Below are 22,840 nucleotides of genomic sequence, written 5' to 3'. Positions count from 1 at the left end.
TTTCATGTCGATTTCAAAAGCAGTTTACTATCCCTTGAATTACGGTTTTGGTAATTTTTTTTTTGTTGTTGTTGTTTTTTTTTTACCAGCGGATTTGGGGGGGGGGGGGCACGTGCCCCCCATGCCGCCCCCCCCCCCCCGTAGTTACGCCACTGAGTATCCCCCTCTCACGCGACGGAGCTTTTGCATTTTCAGAATTCAAAATGCAATAATCTTTTGCACAATGAGTGTAATACCGTACGGATGCAGTACGGTCGATAGATAGTAAACACGGTAAAGGAAAATCAGTGCTGCCAGAGCCCGGGTGCGATTTTTTTTTTTTTTTTTGTCCCTGGTGAAAAAAAAAAGATAAAATAATAATAAAAAAAAACCAATTATATTCAGCGTCCGGCGTTGAGGTTGCTCACAGATTGATTTTTTTTTTAAGGGTCTGAAGGGGGGTGCATTCGCACCCAGCGCACCCCCCCCCCCCCCCTGGTGACGCCCATGTGTGTAGGTCAATTATATCAGAAAACATCCTTCCATATAGAATTTTTGCAAGAAAGCCTAAGAAATAAGGCGATATCACTATATTTCTAATAAAACCATAACTGTAGACAGTGTAGTTTGGAAATATTTTTATATAACTATTGTTCACATCTTGTATATATAACAATACTTAACATTGATTATACTTTTCACATTTTTACACTGGTTGTTTCTATCCCTAATTCACATGTAAGAACTTTTTTGAAGCACCAGTGCTGCGTTTTTGTTTCATCTACAAATGGTAAATAATGTCTTTAAATCTTACCGCATGTTCCTCCCTCCTCACGCATTCCACTTCCAGCTCCAAACTGTAGGCTCGGAAGGCGTTCTTCATCTCAAGGCATTTGGCCTCCTCCTCAGCCGAGATCGTGCACCACCTCATAGGAGGTTTCGTCTCCTTCGACGATGCGGGGGTACTCGGAGCTGACCAAAAAAAAAGTGTTCTTGATCATTAGAACTTGAAAACTATAGAATCACGATGATTATGAACAAACTGGTGATAATGATGTTCAGGATTTTACTTTCATTAAGTTCCTATCGAGAACCCTTCGAACATGATGCAGTTTTAGTCACAGCGATTTGCACCACTAACATATTTAACATAAAAACAGCACTAAAACTTGAAAATAAAACAATTCTTGATGATGATAATCAAATCGTTGAAAACAGTGTTTCAAACTTAGGTAGCTGAATTTAACAATTGTCGAACATGAGTGATTGAACTAAATAATTTTGAGAGTAGTATGCTGCAATCAATAAAAAAGTCTATGAACAAAGTAATATATTGAGGCGTCTCGTGAATGGTTATCTCTACTCTTAACACCGTTGTCTATACCAAGGGAAATACCGAGCATAGTAAATCCAGTCACTCTTAGATTTGTTACTTTTTCAAAGTGTAAAGCGTTTCATTCTTTATCCAAATTTGTATACCGTCGTATGCATATTATGATATAATTCTATGTACATGTATTTCCAAGACTGTTTGTAGCATGTAGAGGGTATAAATGCAGCTCAGACCTTTAAGAGCTTTTGACATATTTTTAAACACCGTGTTTATTACTTGTTGTGATGTTATAACAATTGCAGTATGGAATGTTTATTCATAGAACATAAGTCTATCAAGTGAATATCAGAAAGATAAAGGAACAATTTGCTATGAGTTAAATCTCTGTATGTAGATTTTTGCAGGTAGGTAATACAAAGAAAAAAAAAATCTTGATAGTAATTGATATCAACCTTATCACCAGTCTCGACGTTGGTGTGTTTTTTATGCTCTTCTGGAAAGAAATGTGTTATTAGATTTGACATGACATTTATCAATGATGATCAAGGAGTATCGGCATAACATCAAGTCTGAAAATTCAATAGTAGGAAAGGAATCACGTAACAACACGATTAAATAACATAAAAGTATATAGGAGTTCAAAAATATCTGGGGTAAAATGGATAATGCTCTCGGCCTTAATCAAGTGGGTTTGAAGGAAATTGCTCACGTATATTTATAAGCCAAAGTGATTTCAGCTGCATTTTTGAAGCCACTGCATTGTAAAAATAAATACATGTACCTGGAGATGACATCGAGGTACGAACCCAAACGGCAAATGCGATGAAAACTAGCGTGATCATGGCGGGATTCGACATGTTTGCAGACGTTGCAATCGTATCTCGGTTCTCCCTCAGATTTGTCAGAAAACGTGGGCAATCGTACTTGTGTCTTACGTGCAGTGGTTGGTTATGACTACTGCTAACCAAATTCTCGAGTTGCAAGTCTATTTAAGAGAGGTTGTCTCTCTGATCATCTGCATCAAGAACTCAGAGGAGTGGGAGGAGTCGCGGAAGAGTAAGTTTTTGAATCGTCTGAAACTTTATTAAAGACTGGAAGACTAGCTAGAACTTCATGGATCCAGGGATTAATGAACATGCGCATGGCATCGTCAAGAAGGCAAGGTGAACACTGATAGCTAATCCTCACGCACCCTAAGAGTTCATTCAACCGGGCCGGGACTGTCCCCGCTTTACACCAAGCAGGACGAGTGAGGGGGGTTTCAGGTGTTAGGTGTCAAATGTCAATCTTCAGCCTGATGGGATGGTCTCAGATTTAAAAGGCTCCAATAAGATACCATACGGGGAATGGCAGTGGTTGGGGAAGAAAACAAGTACTCGTACCAGTTCGTGCGTCAATTTTGTTCTGGAATGATTCCACAGTCCCTGGATGTGATCATATCAAAACTTGCGAACGAAAGCAATATGCATTTATCTGTTTATTTGTTCATTTGTTTGTTTTTATTGTTCCATATTCCACGTTTCAACGATGAGACCGTAAACACACACACACACACACAAAAGAATGGGCAAATTGTCAATACAGCATGTTTATTAGGACAATTAAACATGCAAAATATGAGGAATCTACATAAAAGCATTGGTTGTAAGGTGAAGATTCCCAGGTGCTGATATGAGATAAATGTAGATTCCCAGATGTTGATATGAGATAGATATTTACTTGATATCTATAATTGAAAAGAAAAAAATATTAATAAGGGAAATATAAAAGTCGAAGAATAAAAAAACAACACAGAGAAGACAAAGAAAACAATGTTCGCAGCAAAAATCTTCTAGAGAGTTAGGTGATCCCCACAGCGAGGTACAAGTCAGATACAGTGTACAATAACACGGTTTATACAAGATTACGTGCCACTGATATCGAGTAATATCTAAATGTATTACTTTTCACTCCTTTAAGTCAATCCTTCACTACTATTTTTCCTATGATAATTCCATTTATTCATTTGTTTATTTATTTTTATTTATTGCAATATTCTTTTAGCAGGGTATAGCCCTTTCAGTTGGTTTAGTGTTCTACTCTACCAAGGGGCCCTGCTCACATTATGTACGGTTAAAAAGGTCATGAACATCAAAACAAAGTCCAAACAATAAGATAACTTATACTACAATCAACCACTACTCCATAACAAAAATAGAAACAAACTCGAGCATTATTACGATTACAGCTTAACATCAGCTTGATAGGGCAATCAGAGAAGTATTGCCACTTCACCTACCCCTTTACTATTGCTATCATACAACATCTTCAAATTTCGCACTTAACTATCATTTCTTCATACAAAGAAATACATTATGAACTGAATGATATATAACACAAAATAACATAAACACACAATTTTCAGTTGATTTCATTACATTTTCCATTATATAGGCCTACTGTATACCTCTATATGCATGCTTTCATAACCTATCAATCATGCTGAGCACCCTGCATATTTTTTTTTTGAAAACAATGACTGCGCATTTTGAATGAAATTTGGCAAATTATTCCACATATTTGAAGCTTGATAATGAAAAGAGTTCTTAAGATAATCTGTTTTGGGGGCATCAAAAAACAAGGGGTAATTAACGGCACATAGTGCATGAAATGGTGTGTGTCTTACAGCAATTAATTGTCTGAGATAACATGGGCTCATGCCAATGATTATTTGATACAAATATATGCAACTCTGGTACTGAACTCGTTAATGTATTTTGATTGCCATTGTAATTTGGAGAGCAAATTTTGCTTATGTGGCGTTAGTATATATATACTGGCTTTTAGAACAATTCTTGCATACCGATTTTGAAGCTTTTGGAGTTTATCCAAATGACAATGTGCACTTCTCCCCCAGGCAACAATACAATAATCTATTTGTGGCAATATCAATCTATCATATAACAAATGCATCATACTTTCAGGCAAATATTGCTTAGTTCTACGAATATATCCAATTATCCGAGAAATCTTGCTAAATACTGCATTCATATGCTTATCCCATCTGAGGTTACTATCTATAATCACACCTAAATATTTAAATGCATCAACATGTTCAATACTACTAGCTTTATACACAATATACAAGTTTTCCTTATTTATCCTCCCTTTCGATCCAATTGACATAACTTTCGTTTTTTAATACTCATAACAAGACAATTCATCTCCAACCATTGACCAATTAAATTCATTTTATCTTGCAAAAGTGTACTTTATACCTGTACATTTTTCGAACGAACAAACACTGCAGTATCATCATACAAACATATTTTCAAATCATTTCCCAATTCAACTGTACAAATGCCATTTACAAATAGCGTGAAAAATAATGGACCTAAGAGAGAGCCTTCAGGTATCCCAATAAAAACTGTTCTAAACACAGACTGGGCCCCATTGATTAAACACACTGTTCCCTATGTCGGAAATAATCAACACACCACTCTAATTCTTTACCAACAATTCCATACCTACTCAATTTTTGAAACAAGATAGTATGATTCATTGTATCAAAAGCATGTTTTAAATCCAGAAATATCGTCCCAATAGCATAGCTTTGATGAATACACCTGAACATGATATTCATTCAAATCAAGCAAAACTGTACTTGTCGAATGCAGTGGACGAAATCCCAATTGACAATCGCTTAACAAGTTATGATTATTCAAATAGCGATATAATTGTCCATGAACTAATTTTTCAAATGTTTCATTATGACTGGTAGTTATGATACCATAGGTATAGATCGGTGAAATTTTTGGTTTTTCTTTTCACCTGATTTATGTACTGGTGTGACTCTCATCTGCTTCCACTCACCGGGTATTGTACTTGTTTCAATGGATGTTTAACAACCGAAGGTGAATGTCGTCTGATCCAGATGCCTTGTGAATATCTAGGGCTTTGGCCACTTCTGCCTCTGTTATTTGAGCAAACATAAACTTACTGTCAGTGAACTTAGGGTGGTTGTTAGAGCTTTTATTTGACTTTGGTATCTCATTAACTGTAGTGAAGTGCTCATTGAAAGCATTGGCAACGTCACCTGCAAGTCGATAATTTGGTACCATTGACCTTCAGCTCAACCTTTTTTAGTCTTTGAACTAGTCGTAAATGACTGCAACGCTTTCCACGTCTTTTTAGAATCGTGAGACAAGAGTGCAAGAGTGAAATTCATCAAAATAATATTGCCGCTTTAACTTCTTATTCATATCATTAAGTGAATTACGGACTCTCTTATATTTTTCCCAATTCATTGTATTACCAGTGTCATCAAATTTCTTTTTCAAACAATCCCTTTCTCTAGCTAATTCAACATATGCATTATTTATCCAGGGCGATTTTTTCCCGTTTTCTCGTTGATATCTTTGGGGCATGCTTATCACATAATGAAAAAAGATTCCTTACAAATTTGCCTCAGTTGATTTACGTCACGTTGCTGATAATATGTGGACCACGACAGCTCATTGCCATCGGAAAGAAATTGTTCTCTGTCAATTTTTTTAAACGAACGAAATATGCAACTCTGACAAAAATATTATTAGGTACTTTGATTTTCAAATTGACACATAATGAACGAATGATCACTCAGCCACATTGAAATAACTCATGAGATTGAGTTTACATTTCTCTTCCCGTTTGTTACCAGATTAAGGTCAATGCATGTACGACTACGATCAGTAATTCTTGTGGGCTTGTCAACAATCTGCAATGCAACTGATAGATTACGAATCTTGTCTGACATTGGGTTTTGACTTAACATGTTGACGTTAAAATCACCAAGTATCACAACATTTCTGGCAATATCTAACACTGTTTCTATACGTGATTCTAGCTCATCAAAAAAGAACCAAACAAACAAACAAACTGTGCTGTACTACTGGTGGTCGATATGCCCACTCCGACATGCCATGGCTGGGATTGTTTTATATTAATCTGTAACCACAGGAGCTCTAGTTACTCACATTCCAAATCACATCGTCATGAATACGACTAATTTGAATGTACAGTCAAACCTGTGTATAGCGGCCACCCAAGGGATACAGGAAAAGTGGCCGTTATAGACAGGTGGCCGCTATAGGCAGGTAACATGTATCGTCGTTGTATACATCTATATATACAAGTATCTAGATTTCTGTGGTACGTGAATGTATGCACTGGACTGCGCAAGATAATGCGGGAGCGAAGCGAGCCGCTGCGCTGCTAGGCCATCCCCTACGGGAACCTCTGTGTGTTAAGTCTATGGGAATATCAGAATTCAGTATGGAACGGGTTAATTTTGATGCACGCCGCTCGGCATTATGGGAGACATGCTGGGCACCACAGAGAGAAATGAGCCTTATGATGGCGCTAGACATGTTTCTTACCAATGCAGACCCACTTTAAGCTGGTCTTCCATGGGGTCCAGTTGGATGTGGGGTGGGACCACTTCACCGGGTTAAACACCCTGCTCTTTGCGATGAATGAATGAAGCGGGATCTTTTACGTGCATGAGTTGTTACTCTCTTATACACGGGACCTCCATTTTATGTCCTATATCCGAGGGACAGAGTGTTTTGCCTCTTGCTTGAGGGGACGGTATGCTTACACACAACATTGCTCAGTCCAGACTTGGGTTCGAACCCGGGCCGCGTGATCGTGAGGCAGACGCGCTACCGACTGAGCCAACTCACCGCCCTTACACCGGGCTGTATGACTCGTGAGCCGTATATCTCATGGGCTATATGACTCATGGACCTATTTTTGATGTCGGTCTCGTGGACCGTATGACTCGTGGGTGTCGGTCTCGTGGGATGACCCTCGTTAATCGGGTTGTGTATTAAAAAAAATATGTGATATCATCCATCTTATTTCTTAAACTTCTTACAATCATATGACCAATCTTACGGCCCTTGCCTTTTAATTCACTGATAACAGCACTGTTATCCATCTCATTCTGATGACTAACATTTATGCAATTATTGCTTGAATTTAGTTCAAATTCATATTCTTGATGACCAACATCAACAAAAGGAAACTCCTTAAATGTGCATGCATTACAAATCCATTCCTGATCACTCTGATATACATCGAGTGGAACATTGCACTTTAAATGACACGGTTGTTTACAATTCACACAGAGTATAGCATTTTGATTATTACAGGTAAGCTGCATTCAAGACATGGATACTTAACCTGTCTGATATATCTAGGTTTAGAATTAAGTTGAATACTTTGAGGAATCGACTATGGGCCGAATGCATAAAACAAGTAATTGCTTGTAAGCAATTGCTTTAAGCAAAAGCACAAGCTCGTCTAGCAAAATGTCTAGCTCAAGCAATTGCTTGAATCCACATGCATAACCTTTTGCTTGTGCTTATTAGTCCATGGGCCAAGACCCGAAAAATGGGTTGCTGGTACCATCTGAGGTGGCACAACCTTTTTGGTGTCAAGTTTGTTTGTCGGGCATAGATATGCTTATCAAGCTATGATAGCATTTCCAAATGAGTAGCTTACACTGTAAAAAATTTGTTTAGTTTCTAAACACCTAACTAAACACTTTTCTGTGACAGTTTAAAAACACTGCGACGTGTTTATATATTAAACATGTTTCTGAACTAAACACATGCTGTGTTTATTTTCAGCACACCCTAGGTGTTTATCACACACACGTGTTTATGTTTTAAACGGTTCTGATGTTTAAAAACTAAACAACTGCTGTGTTTATAGCCTAAACACCAAACGTTTACACCGTAATCACTCACAGTGTTTAAATACTAAACACCGCACATTCACATAATCACCCACGATGTTTAAGATCTAAACACTGAACCAAAAAATAAACATGACGCACTGTTTACGTTGTAAACACTGCGACATGTTTATTCGCTGTGACAGATTAAAAACACTGCGACATGTTTATTTGCCATTTTAGTGTTTATTCTCAGAACACATGTCTGATTTTTAGATCGATCACAAAATTGCATACACTAAACATGTGACATGTTTGCATACTAAACATCGCAATTTCTCAGTGTTTATATGATACATGTTTACGCCTTATACATGCTGAGTGTTTATATGAGACATGTTTACACATCATACATGGTAATTTCCACGTGTTTATATGAGACATGTTTACACATCATACATTCATACATGCTAATTTCTACGTGTTTAAATGAGACATATCATCATGCATGTTAATTCCCATGTATTTATTAATGTAAAGTGGATTGTTTCCACTTTTTTTCATGAAAAAAGATAAACGCATAACATTATATAGAATTTACCCAGTATGTACCAAATCATCAGCACACTTACATCGCATAATACCAGGGAAGACCTGCGTTAGCTTTCACAAATATTTTGGCTACAAGAGTTAAAGGCAATTCTCTGAATGCAAGTTATCAAAACATCAGTCAAAGCTTTGGCAATATCTGATGAATAATAAGTTAAAATCCTTTAAAAGGGAAATCGAGTCCAATAAATAAGTCTGATAAAAAAGAGTAAAACCTTACCAGTTTAACAGTATAAATTTGAATGAAATCGGATGAAAAATAAGGAAGTTATCAAATTGTGAAGATTTGCTAATTTCTGCAAAGCAGTTAAAAGTGGATATGAATATGCAAATGAGTGAGTTGACCATGCGATAACCTCACAATATTCCATTGATTGTGTACCCAAAAAAAAAAAAAATCATGAAATTCAATGTTTATGTTAATGAAATGTGAAACATTATGGTATTGCTGGTTGAATAACTTCAGAAAAGTGATCAGTTAGATATATCAGGACTTGAGCCTCGGGAATAATTGCGTTTGAATGAAAAACTTGAAATTAAGTAAGTTGTGAGGGAATGACATGCCCACGTTGCCATTTGCATATTCATATCAACCATTCAAGAACTGTTTCCTCAAAAATTAGCGAAACTTCAAAATGTCATAACTTCCTTATTTTACAGCCGATTTCGATCAAAATTTTACCAATGAACTCTTAATATTTTATTCTTTCTTATCAGACTAACTTGTATTTGGACTGGATTTCCCCTTTAAATATTGCCATGTTATTGCTATACGACACCATACTGAGTTAAATGCAAGATACCTGGGAGTCACTGGCCTGTACACGAAGACGTAAATGGAATTCTCTCCTATACACACAGTAAAGTTTGTATTTGCAGGAAATGACACATAACTCATTTTGAAGGAAAAAAAAATATTGCATTTAACAATTACTTTTCAGTCACATGTAATTCTTAGCCTACTTTCAAGAATTGCCGTCTTTCTACTGTATTCAGAACTAATTCTTAGTATTGTAAAACAAACGAATAAACTTGTCGATTGTGAAGTGCAACTCAACGCTTCGGAAGCTTGACATGTATGTAACACCTCCAGGAACATAACTGCAGTCTGTGAACAAATCAATGCCGACCTTGAAGATTACATCAATTATTGGCAAAGTGCTTTGGGGTGTACCCGAACCAAATTAGGCTCACGGCAAATTATACCATGCACAACACTATGGTCGTATTGGTACTGATCAGGGAGTGTAGATGATGCACTCATCATAAAGAGACCCCCCCCCCCCCAAAAAAAAAAAAAAAAAAAAAAATGTTTTCACTGTATTTAGCCTGTGGTGAGCATCTGCACTCCCTTATCAGTACCAATAATGGAACTAAACTTAAATACATACATGATATTATTCTTTTCACTGCGACATTCACTGAAAGTACATGTAGGCTAACAGTACTGTATTGATTTTTCACTTTTGCTATTTCGAGAGAAATCTTAGAATGTTAGCGGATTTCAAAAGGTGAGTGAGAAAAAACTTCTACCTTGCTAGAACCTTGGAGAAAGAAGTCAAACTCAATGGATATACATGAATACGTAATACTATTAGAGTCTAATCAGTCTCATCATACTCCACATAATCATGGTATGGAGGGCTACTTTCAATCTCGACACAGCAGAATTTTTGGTAAAGACAAGAGGATATGAACAAAGAAAAAATAATGCATTGCAACTTGAGGCGGGAGGGTATGCAAGGCTGTCATGAACACGCGATGTGATCAGCAAGACTCCTCCCTTGTCAATTTGTCAGTCAGTCGCAAGACTCCTCCCTATTCTCCATGCATGTTGTACTACATTTCTGATACCTCTCTCCATGTGACCGATTTCAAGAATATCTCAGAAAGAAAATATTAACTACCGAATGCTGCATTTCCTATCAGGTCTACAAGAAAATTGCAAAGAATTCCAAACAAATGCAACTACTGGCCTCTTATTTGCGTCCAATATCTGCTGATTGTATTTGAAGCACCCGAGGGAAAAAAATGAAATGGCTGATATTTTGATTTGATTTGTTTTGATTTCTATATTCCTTTTTGCACAAGAATATAACAGAAAGCAAATCGAACAAAATTCTTGAGTAATATCTTAACAGTGAATTACAAGGATATTGGTTGATGAATAAAATGAAGTGAATGAAACTGTTTTTCTTAGTGCAAAACGATTTCGAGCAAGTGTCTTTACATAATAGATAACATTACAATTTTACGTACCAGCTGTTAAAAAAAGACAATTACACATATCTATGAGCAATAAGAATACAGGTGACCATTATCGTAAGCACAGAGGACAATAGAATCGCTTTGTTTTGGATATCCCTGCCATTTCAAAACCATAAAATGAAGTGAATGAAACTGTTTTTCTTAGTGCAAAACGATTTCGAGCAAGTGTCTTTACATAATAGATAACATTACAATTTTTCGTACCAGCTGTTAAAAAAGACAATTACACATATCTATGAGCAATAAGAATACAGGTGACTATTATCGTCAGCACAGAGGACAATAGAATCGCTTTGTTTTGGATATCCCTGCCATTTCAAAACCAATTTTCATCAAATAAGCATTGAATTCCTCTTCGAATTATATAGGTCCCCTACCTTCATATTTCTTTAGAGGTTCGTCATTATGTAATACACGCATACACGCACACGGAGAACTGAAGCCCCAGCGCATACAAAACCCTATCAACCCCTATATGATTTGCTTTATTCTAGTACATGTATACAGGTTTAGATGCACACTGTCAGTGAAGAAAAAAAAAACAATAGAAAGGTTGCTCTAACAGGTGGGATGCCTCCTAATAGGTCTGTAGTGCATCATGACGATGTGAGACATCACATGGCTAGCGGGAAAAAGATTATTAACCTTCAAAATCATTATCCATGGTTCATTTCCTTCATATGGCATGTAGGCCTATAGATATACTGTATATCAGTATATCTTGCGATGTCCTTGTAATCCTCAGATGTTTGCACTTTTAGACAGGTTGTATAGAAGTAAGCGCATGCATCTTTCATTCTAATCCAGACAGGTTTGGCGTGATCCCTGATCAATTCTTCCATGACGTACTGGTGCTGGTAAAAAGAAATGATTACACAAGGAAAACAAATCAGTTGGCTTTGCAATACAATGGACTTAACTGCTCCCATAGATTCTGAAAATGAATGGATAGCAAAGAAGTTGACTGAATCCATAAGCAAGTTCAAATTAAAAGGAATGACAGAATCCCTTCATCACATTAGCACATAGTGTCTTGCGTCAGTTTTTACTTACTTTGCTGAATTTTCTGGAAATAATTCAAGTCTTTTTTGTTGTTTCTTCTTTCTTATTCATCATCATTATCAAGCAGAGTTACGGCCATACTGTAGGGGAAGTGTGGGAGAGTTGAGCCACTTTTTACATTTAGTGATATTGTTCAATAACTATACACAATTTATGGATTATTCGTTCGCTGGTATATACTACAACTATTCAGGCATATTATGATAGCCCAATAAGACACCTAGCACAAACAACTTGGGGGTGACACCTCAACAAAAATATTTTGCAAAATGGCTCAAGTCTCCCTTGATGTGGTGAGAGTTGAACCACGGGGTTGGGAGAGTTGAGCCACTATGCTATAGGCCCTACATATCATATTAAGAAGTTCAGGCTTATAAAAGAAAATGACTATGGAAACCTATCTAAGGAAGGATGGTGTAATGGTGATAGAGGGGGCGGGGCGTCTGTTTGACTTACGGGTCATCGGATGGATAATGTGGATGTTGTTGGAGTCCACCTACGATCACATGATCAGGATTTCTAGATGCACCCTGATTGGATTTGCGTAGTAAGTCAACTGTTGGTGTTAGGAAGAAGAAACCGCCTGTAGGGCGTCACCCAGATACATCAATACAGATGGTGGTACGGACATATTCTGTTAGTCAGTGAGGTAGGATGTGATAGTGTTCATGAGGAGGAGGCTTTTAGTAGCTTTTGCTGGAAACAGAAATAAAGTAAACAAAAGCAACAATTAAGCAATGAAAAGAAGATCCTAAAATCCTAAAGATACTGTCTAATATTGTGGCTGAGCGGTAAGACCAGTTTCTTTCCCCCTCCGATGGTTTGTTTGTTTGTTCAATTGTTTGTTTGTTGGATTGTTTGTTTGTTTCTTCTCCATTTCACATTATAACACAGAACAATACACAAATCATACATGAATTAGAAGAAAATTACACTATGGATGCATGGATTGCAGGTTTCAGGTTCATAAGGTGTCTTATCATTAGGTCTATTAGGACTTATTTAGTTTATTATCAGGCCTATAACGTTTCTGTTTTTCCATGGGGTCCAATACACATAAGTGCTGAAAATCACAAACTAGATGGTAAAATGTAATCATATGCAAACATACACACAAATGATACATATTTCCCCCGCGCCCCTCTGACTGCTGGCTTTTATACACTTAGGAAGTTCAAGTCGCACTTCGACAGTCAAGTGTCCATTGGCAAAGCACATTATCATGATTATACTCGTTTTTTAATATTTTGGGAAGAAATGTTGTGTGGGGAGCTGCATCAGATTCAGATTCAGGTTTCATTTTATTGTTTATTATAGAGAATTCTCTCTGTTTGCATTTATACAAATACTATCCACATGCATGCATTCACATACATACACAGGCCTACTTACAAATACAATTCTTAATATATACAATTGTACAATTCTTATATTCATAAGAGAATAAACAAATACTACCGTTTACTACAAATAAAAAACCACTTCTTTCATAAAGAGAAAGGTGACATCCCGATGAAGTTGTCAAGCACACACACACACACACGTAAACACACACACACACACACACATAAACACACACACAAACAAAACACCCCCCCCCCCCCAAAAAAAAAAAAAAAAAAAATCCGGCTAGTGTATTTATATCTGCAGTAATCTTCAGGATTGAAGGAGGTAAAATTACCCTAAAGAAGAAGATAAAGAAGAAGATAAAGAAGGTGTAAGTTGTTTAAGCCTTCACCATTCACATATTTGTAAAGTAAGGTTGAACTGACGATAACTGGCCCGGGGGATTTACCTGTCTGTGATGTGTCTGAGAAGCATAATTGCAATAAAGGGTTAACTTGCTGCACTGGTGGTGACGTTTTGTGTTCGCCCTACTTTAATCACCGTAACTTTCCTTCCTAAAGAGACCCTGGAACGTGGAAAGTGATTAGAAGTCTCCCTCTACTGAATCGGTACTGACAGGACAAGGATTCCCCACTTTTAATAAAATCGGAGAACCAGAGAAACACACACAAAATATATACTAGTATATCAGTGAAGAAACTTTTGACAATGTCTAGACGTTTTTAAAAGCCTTACGTTGGACATCGTCTTTGGCGATATAAATGCTTGTAGACAGAATAACTAGTTTTATAACGTTAAGTGTCTTTGTATAATCACATTATTGCCAAACAACACACAAGCAAAGAAACCTGTAGAAAATTCCTGAGTATATGGATGAAAAATTATAATTATATTCATTATTATGTGAAGGCTAACCGGAACTATACGATTGCAGAAGTCTCATAATAGCTTCCGGCATAGATAATGTAGATTGTGATTAATAATAACCTCTAAGACGCTCGTAGTGCATGGCATTGTGAGCATTTGTTGTACAATGGTTATATTAGACAAGTCTTACGATTTTTGTCTCAAATACTTTTATATACATGCAAATATACTGTATTTAATTCCTTTTCTACTGTGATAACCATTTGTATGTAGGACCTAAGCGTTCTTTATGAATCATGTCGTTCGTTCCAGTGGAATTCAAATAGTCGCTTGGAGAGAAAATGCATGCCACTTAACGACCAATATTTTTTTTTTTTTTTTTTTTTTTGAGGGCCGGGCCCAATCCATTTTCAACATAATCGCTCTAAAAGATGGCCGTCTCCTGCCTTCAGTTAACTCTCTCATTTCCTGGAGAAATATTTACTATACTGTCATCTTTTTTTTTGCATGCGTTTTATATGTGTCACGTACAATTACATCGCCTATGAGGTTTATGTACGGTTCAAAATTGATATGATATTTCTCATTGCATTTTGTCCGTTTTTGCATCTTCGGAATTTGTGTAGAATTTGTATATGCTGGAATTCAAAAATAAACAAAGCCAAACCAAACCAAACCAAACCAAACTACTGCACTGCCTCGACAGTTCGTGTTCTCCAAGCTCTAGAACTCACTCTGATAGATGGACATGGCGTTTGAGCCCCCACAGATCGCCGACCTGTCCCCGGAACACGGGTATCGACAGTTGCTCTCTTCGAGATGCCCAAAGCTGGCGTAGTCGTCCGTTGCTGGTCCGCAGTAGCATTGGCTAGAATGCGCTAGTCCCGCATACCTGTATCCCTGTGTGTTGCACCGGCTCACACATCGAACCACCGTCATGCTCTTCGATGCCGAAAGTGGTCCGCTTAGAGCTGGAACTTTGGTATCGCTCCTTGCCACGTAACATCCTAAGTAATAGTTTTCTGTGAGAGAAACAAAAATCATGTCTGGTAACTTTTACACACTTTTTTGCATAAATAGAAAGGAAATATTGTCTCTATCAAAGACATGTTCTCCTACTCCCTTTTTTTAACCGTCATCTTTCGTCAGATGTGGCTCCCGTTTACTTCACCTTCCCCTCAGTTTTCTTTATTTCTGTGAGAAAGGAAATAAAAAAATTCCATGTAGTTTCTTGAAAAAAAAAATGACGCAAGTGAAGTATGCCTCCCTGCTCGCATCAAAATTAATTATTATTCAAGCAGATTCCAGCTTTGCATGCAGACCTAGTGATTACATTATTTAATTCGAATATTTCATAGTAGGCCTATATACGTTTATAATGGGCTGGCATCACGATTCCGGCGTAGTGGGAGAATTCACTTTTTAAAATAAAACAAAACAAAACAAAACAAAACAAAACGAAACAGGACTTTCCGAAAGTTCTGCTTCGTGCGCTAACCTTGAACAACCAATACCCCGGGTCTTTTTTTTTTTTCAGTGATCTTTTTATTAATTCCATTTCCTTTGAAAATATAACAGTTTCAAAACAAAAAATACATATCATATACATAACATTAAAACATTGTCATAAACGTTCATGCATGTACGAAACATATTCCATGAAAACAAGAATAATCATTCAATTCATTTTAAGGCAGAAATCAAGCAGGAAAAAAAATAGGATGAATTATCCTGTCAATTTTTTTTTTTAACTAAAAAAAAAGTACATGTGCAATTACAGTCAAACCTGTCTATAGCGGCCACCCAAGGGAGACGAAAAAAGTGGCCGCTATAGACAGGTCATCCAATTTTGTGTGCATTATGCCTAATTGTACATTACGTATTCATCATTTTTGTATACATCTATAGTACTTACATGTACATGTATGTGTGTACGGATGCACACGTGTGTTTCATGCATTGAACAATACCGGTGTTTATGAAATTGTTGCACATCAGCATGTGTACAGTCGTGAAGAAAGCTAAACACTAATGCATTATTATGACTGAATGAGTGGTGAATGCAGCGATTGCGAATAATACTGACGATCACTAAACGTTGCCCATGAATGACTGGCACTGACTGACTGAATTATCGGCTCTTTGGCCGCTATAGACAGGTTAAAATCTACCGCGGGAAACAAAATTTGTGGCCGCTGGCCGCGTTAGACAGGTGGCCGCTATACACAGGATCTTTAACAGGGTTTTTCTCTCGGGGGTGATTTTTCAGTGACCGCTATAGACAGGTGGCCGCTGAGGCATTTTTGACTGTATCTCCAAAACCATTGGACTCATACGCTTCTAGTGAAGTTTTAAATTCCTCGTGATTAAATTAATGATACTCCATTTATATATTTTGTAAGTAGAAAAGAGCTTTTTATACAGCAATGTATTATTTCCTAGTTATCATTGTCATGTTAATTGGCTCTCTGCAGTACTTTGTCGGTCCTATAATACTTTTGGAATAGATCCATAAATGAAAATATCAAAGTTGGCTGAGATATATACGACGTCGGAGATAGAATTATCGCTGATAATATCTAGGCAGTGATTTTATATCTTATTCGATTCTGGCGAGCAAAGTAGATAAAAAGAAATAAGAATGACAAAAATGACGAAAGTATATCTGGAAGACAAAAGTCACCATCTGCACATGCAGCAGTGAAAACTGAAGCTGTCCTGTTACCCAATAGACACACATCTAACTTGTTGGTATCTTTTTTTTTTTTCCAAGAAAGAATCTGGTATATTTTTATCAGCTTCATCGGTCCGAGAGATTAACCATAAAATTATCAGTATGTTTATACAGTGTGAATGTTACAAACAAGGTTATGCCCCCGTGAAAGTAATGTTGTTTTGAATTCGTTGTCGATGTTCAAGGAAGACACGACAAAACAACTCTGTTCAATGACGGCTAAAATCGATACGCTTATCAACATTGTATCGGTCGATCGATATCGTTTCCGTAAAAGGCCACTGGTACAGTGCTGTTCAGACGACAGGCGTTCAAACTAATGAGATAATAAAGCTGTGCAAATGGACTTCTTTATAGGAGATGTTTTCTCAACAGGAGATCTGCCATTTCGGTCGTGGAATACTTTGAATTTTCAGTTACTTTTACTGCAAGCCAGGAGTTTCTTTTTCTTTTCACGAAACGCAATTCCCTCCCAAAATACCATGAGCAGATAATTATAAGTTCACACTAAAAGGAATGTAGGACTATGATTCGGTGTTGTTAATTGATTGTTATTCTACGACACATTTGGGTAGAGTTTATTCGCTTAACGAAAAAAAAAAATGATAACGGCGGGAAGTTTTGCATTGTGTCATTATTCAATTCAAGTGAGATTTTATTTCCAACAGCACATTTTTGTGGATACAAATTCACAGAGAAAAAAAAAAGTATTTAGTGGCGGAAAAAAAGTTGATCGTTTCGAAGCGTGTAGCCGTAGAACTTCCGGTTCGCTCACCTATTATATGACATGTTCTTAATATTCCAGGAATCTAACAGACGAGTTTGCGGATGTGTGCCGTCATTTAGAATTGATTCCGCATTGGAATGACACACAACTCCCTTATCAATTCTACTTAATGACGCCCGACCGGATTTACTTTCATCCGGCATGCGGATCTTTCCTCATATTAAAATGTTGATAGTGGATACTATGAGAGAACATTCTTTAAAGTAGGAAGGCTTTTAGGTTGTCGCGTTATAAATTATTATAAGTTTGGGAATCAGAACAGTTAGCTCGAGGACAATATACCCCCGGTTAAATACGGGTTAGTGGTGGGGTTAGAGTTTAAAGATTGGGGTAAGGGTTAGGGTTAGAATTTAGATTACTTTAAGGGTCAGGGTCAGGATCTGGAGTAATTGTCCAGGAAGTTATAGAGGGTAATTTTGCTAGAGCCATAAGTTAGATATTACAGCATGGACTGAGCATCATTATCAATACAACTATAATGCGTCATTCCTACATCAGTGTACATCTGATTATTATATGCACATGTATTGATACATCGTCTGTACGACTATGTTATGTTGCAGCTATGTTATGTATGGGTAAATGAATAGTAATGATGTTAATAACGACAACAAAGTAATGAAATCACTACAAACGCTACCTTGTCGATTGCGTATACATAAATATCTGAGGGCCTATTGTGCACTTTGCACATAGCCAACGTGCATATACAAGTGATTATCATAGATGATACGTAGACGAAAACATAATTGGCATCAAAAGGGTGTGTACAGTTCTGGTCGAGGTGAGGATTTAGCTTTTAACGTTTTGCAAGATATTCAGAAACCACTCTATGAGATGTCAAAGAGCATGCAGTTCTTAGGGGTATCAAAAGTTTATTCGATGAAAATCGGTTTTGAAATCGCTGAGATATCCAAAAACAAGGTGAAACAAAGAGATCCTAATAAAGTTGTGGCATGTCGCTTTATTATTAGCACTTTTTTGGATATCTCAGCCATTTGAAAACCAATTTTCATCAAATAAACGTTTAATCCTTCTTAAAATTATATGCTCTTTCATATTTCATAAGAGGCTTTTCATTATCTCACTTAGGAATGTTCAAAACATGAATCCCCTAACACTGCACTACCAGTCCTAATGGGAGATTCTATCTGTGGGGCCTACCGATCAGATTTCTTGCGTATATTTCATAGATACGAATATCTACATATCTATTCCTCTATATGCAAGTCTATATCATTGTCTCTTTTTAAGTATTCAGTCATATGCTACGTTTATTCTACAGTGACATGAAAAATATACATATCCAAATTCATGCTTAACTTGCGAACATGCAGGATATTGCGAATGTGTATTTTCACACCGAGAAACCTACACCCGGGGTTAATAATCAACCCATTCATGATGTAAACGCCCCTCTGCGCCGCTGAAAAGAAATTCAGAATAATATTTCATCCCATTAATTAATTCCTTGATCGATATAGGATGGATGGAAAGGGGAAACTTTAGGGTCACTCACCGACAGACTGTGCATCGCAGAAGACAGACAAAACCATCAAGAGCCCCAACGCGTTGGCGGCAACTCGGGGGAGGACAGCCATGTCGAACTGAAATGACATCGAACAACTAAGCGGAGACTGTGGGCGGGCGAAAAAGCAAACGTGTTGGGCAGGTAGTTTGGCCCTGAAGAAGCACAGTGTACAATGTTGTACTATTATAGTACATCTATAATAGGTAAGGCTGACCACTGGTGCACATGATTGGAGACATTATTCATGGCGGATTTAAGTCTTCGTCTTTCCTCCCCTCCCCTCTCTCTCACCCTTTCTCTCTCTCTCTCCCTCTCTTTCACTTTCTCTGTCTTCTTTAACCAGACAGATAAAAAAAAAGGCCTAATCGTTTGTTTTGTTTTGAAAGGGGCAAGGTTTGACCATGGAGCTACAGTTAGTAGCTCCATGGTTTGACGGAAGTTTATATCGTGTTTATGTATACCCCCGTATTATCACTTGCGTATTTTCTCGATTATGCCCTAACGCTACCCGGTATTCAGAATTGGTATCCTAACCTGAAGAGCACAGTCAGAAAACAAAACAAAACAAACAACACGGCGTGCAAACAGGGCATGCCAATATCAGCGTGTTTGTGCATGTGAGTTTTCGGGGGTTTTTTAACCTTGTACTGGCAGACTTAGATAGCCTTGGTTTAATGGTGATGTATACTTTGGTCGGGTTTTTTTTTTTTTCTTATCTAAAGAAGACCTCTGGATGATTTTCATACTTATGCGTTTGAACATCTAGGCCCTATGAATAATTGGTTATACTGGGTACTGAGAGTTACATAATTCTATAGTGATTGGGATAAGGAATGAGAATGCTTTAAAAATTAATAACAAATCAGAGTGAACAAGGTTGATGTTATGCAAGCTTCGCATAAGAATGCATGGTTGGGTCCTCAACCAGGGTGCTCAAGGAAGCAGAACAAAAGAAGAAATTAAGCATTCATAGATTCTACCCGTTGCTACATTTATTTGCTGGAATATGTGAATCTCTTATGTCATCATCCTCGTTCAGTGTATTATGTTTTGGGATCCGCCTTACTTCTCTGCATGAATGGACACATTTATGCATCGCGATTATGGCACTATAATAGAATAACGAAGGTCATTCAATCTACTATATCCTGACGTAATTTCTACGCCGAATGTATGTGAATTGTTCCCTTTCCTATTTAAAGGAAACGAAGACCCAAAGAGAAATGTGGATTGAGAGAAAGCAGAAGCATTAGTAAAATACATCAGTGAAAGTTTGAGGAAAATTGGACAATCGATGCAAAAGTTATGAATTTTTAAAGGTTTGGTGTTGGAACCGCTGGATGAGGAGACTATCAGAGATTATGACGTATGTGTAGACAACAATATAAAGAAAATATAAAGGGAATTCCACAAAAATTCATTTTTCCATGAAAATAACACATTCCCTCAATTTGATACTGACACAACAAGGGTAGCAATTTGATATTCCCCTGCTTTCTGAAAGCGGTTAGTCAAGTGCTGTTTCATTTTGCTGGAAAAGTGAATTTTTGTCGAATTCCCTTTATATATTTTTATATTGTTGTCCACACATGACATCATAACCACTAGTATAGTCTCCTCATCCTGCGGTTCCAACACCAAAACTTTAAACATTCTCAACTTTTGCATCGATTGTCCGATTTTTCTCAAACTTTCACTGATGTGTTCTACACTAATGTTGCTGCTTTCACTCAGTCCACAATTCTCTTTGGGTATTGGTTTCCTTTAAAGGGGCCCTGAAATCCAAATGCATATTGATTTGTGTTGATTTATGATACCCTCAACATTACTTTTGCAGTGAAACGAATATCTAGAAACATTCCATATATTTTTAACGATTTTTTTTCTTCTATTTTTCTTCAGATTACTTGGGAACGCCCACAAAAAAAAAAAAAAAAAAAATCCTTCCAAACCAATATTCTTGAGATGACCTCATCATTCTGTCAATCATTGCTAAAGTACTGAAATGTTTAACGACAGACATTGGAATGCACCTTCCTCTCGACTCAGCATAACTTGCATGTGTCTGTCATATTAATGTGACTAGCAAAAGACATGGCGAGGGAATATGCAAGTTATGCTGAGTTGAGGGGAAGGTGCATTGCAATGTCTTTTGTTAAATATTTCAGTACTTTAGCAATGATTGACAGATGAGGTCATCTCAAGAATATTGGTTTGGAAGGATTTGTTGTGGGCGTTCCCAAGTAATCTGAAAAAAAAATAAAAGAAAAAAAAATCGTTCAAAATATATGGAATGTTTCTAGATATTCATTTTACCGCAAAAGTAATGTTGAGGGTATCATAAATCCACACAAATCAACATGCATTTGGATTTCAGGGCCCCTTTAAATCACACCGTGCAGTCTTCTATCCTTTCTGGTATTTGATCCTCGAATCGTATTACGTCGGGACATCGTTTCACGGTTGGCAATCACGGGCAACAAATACACTTTATCTACGTGACAAATAAACTGGGGTGATGCAACTCGTTCAATTGTTTTGCCCGGATTACTGATGAGGCTGCTCCTTAAAACTCTGTCAGCCCCATGGGCTATACACTTATATACAATGCCAGGAGGATTTTAGGATCATCAAGCTATACCAGTTCTTGGGATTCTGACTTACTGATTTCGTCCAATCCATTACCAAGCCATTGCTCTCATATTTCTGCTTGTCTCATTCGCAATCTACTAGGATATGACTTCCTCTAACCCTAGGTCAAATACCCGACGGAACTTGGAACCAAACGGCACGCTGTACATAAGGTCCCTCCCTCGCACGCAACACAAATCAAAACAAAAAATCAGGTACTATCTTTCATTGTCGCAATTGAATCGTTATCAAATAACATAATGAGTCTGGTACCGGAAATCATGACCGTAACACGGAGTCAAGGTACTCTTCTTTCGATTCCGTAGTATTTTGTCGCTGTTATTGTGTTTTGTTTTTCTTGTTCTAATGAGCTCAGTAACTGTTGATTGCTAGCGTTCAAAATGTGACGGACATTTTTAGACTCTTAGTACAGCCCCTTGGTTCTACGATGTAAGCTGATGGTACCTTGCAGGATATGATGTGGGCGTATTTGATGTTTTAAGAATGACTGAAACGGTTATATTATGTATATAGATGTAGACCAAATACATGATAAAACCAATTGCCAGATATCTTGACAAGAAAATTTTTGAGTGTTTGTTTGCTTTGGCCCAGACACGCAACTGTATAGATTTCTATAACTTCTATTGATTTATAACAAAATTGGCCTTGTAAAAAGTCCATGAAAGGGAGGTTTAAGAAAGTGAATTAGTGTTCGTTAATACGACGGATTAACGACCCCCCCCCCCCACACACACACACACACACACACATACACTTGTTTTTTGTTTTGTTTTTTTTTAATTTTCGGATAAACGAACCTTCGGAATTCGGAACCTTATTTCATTTCAGGATGAATGAGCCTTGGGATTAGCGAATTGTAACCCTTTTTGTAAAGGATGAATTTGCTTTTATCTCAGACTTTTTAGTCTTTTATTACGTGATAGGCATGAGAGAGTTTGAGTACTTTCTGTCTGTTGTTTTTGAAGAAG

At 37.2% G+C, this 22,840-nt stretch overlaps 1 protein-coding gene across 1 annotated transcript in view; it reads right to left on the bottom strand.

The window, feature by feature from the left end:
* The window catches only part of LOC140233765 (melanotransferrin-like), a 70,983-nt gene extending 51,696 nt beyond the window's left edge, over positions 1–19,287 (bottom strand). Inside the window, exons 1-3 of the mRNA XM_072313864.1 lie at positions 19,206–19,287; positions 14,900–15,187; positions 794–951 (exon numbers count right to left, since the gene is read on the bottom strand). Coding sequence (XP_072169965.1) covers positions 794–951; positions 14,900–15,187; positions 19,206–19,287 — 528 coding nt within the window. The remainder of the gene's footprint in view (positions 1–793; positions 952–14,899; positions 15,188–19,205) is intronic.
* Positions 19,288–22,840: the final 3,553 nt, after the last annotated feature.

Source organism: Diadema setosum, chromosome 10 (genome assembly GCF_964275005.1).
Source record: "Diadema setosum chromosome 10, eeDiaSeto1, whole genome shotgun sequence".
NCBI lineage: Eukaryota > Metazoa > Echinodermata > Echinoidea > Diadematoida > Diadematidae > Diadema > Diadema setosum.
Note: the sequence above shows the minus strand (reverse complement) of the source record. Positions and strands in the feature narration are given on the sequence as shown.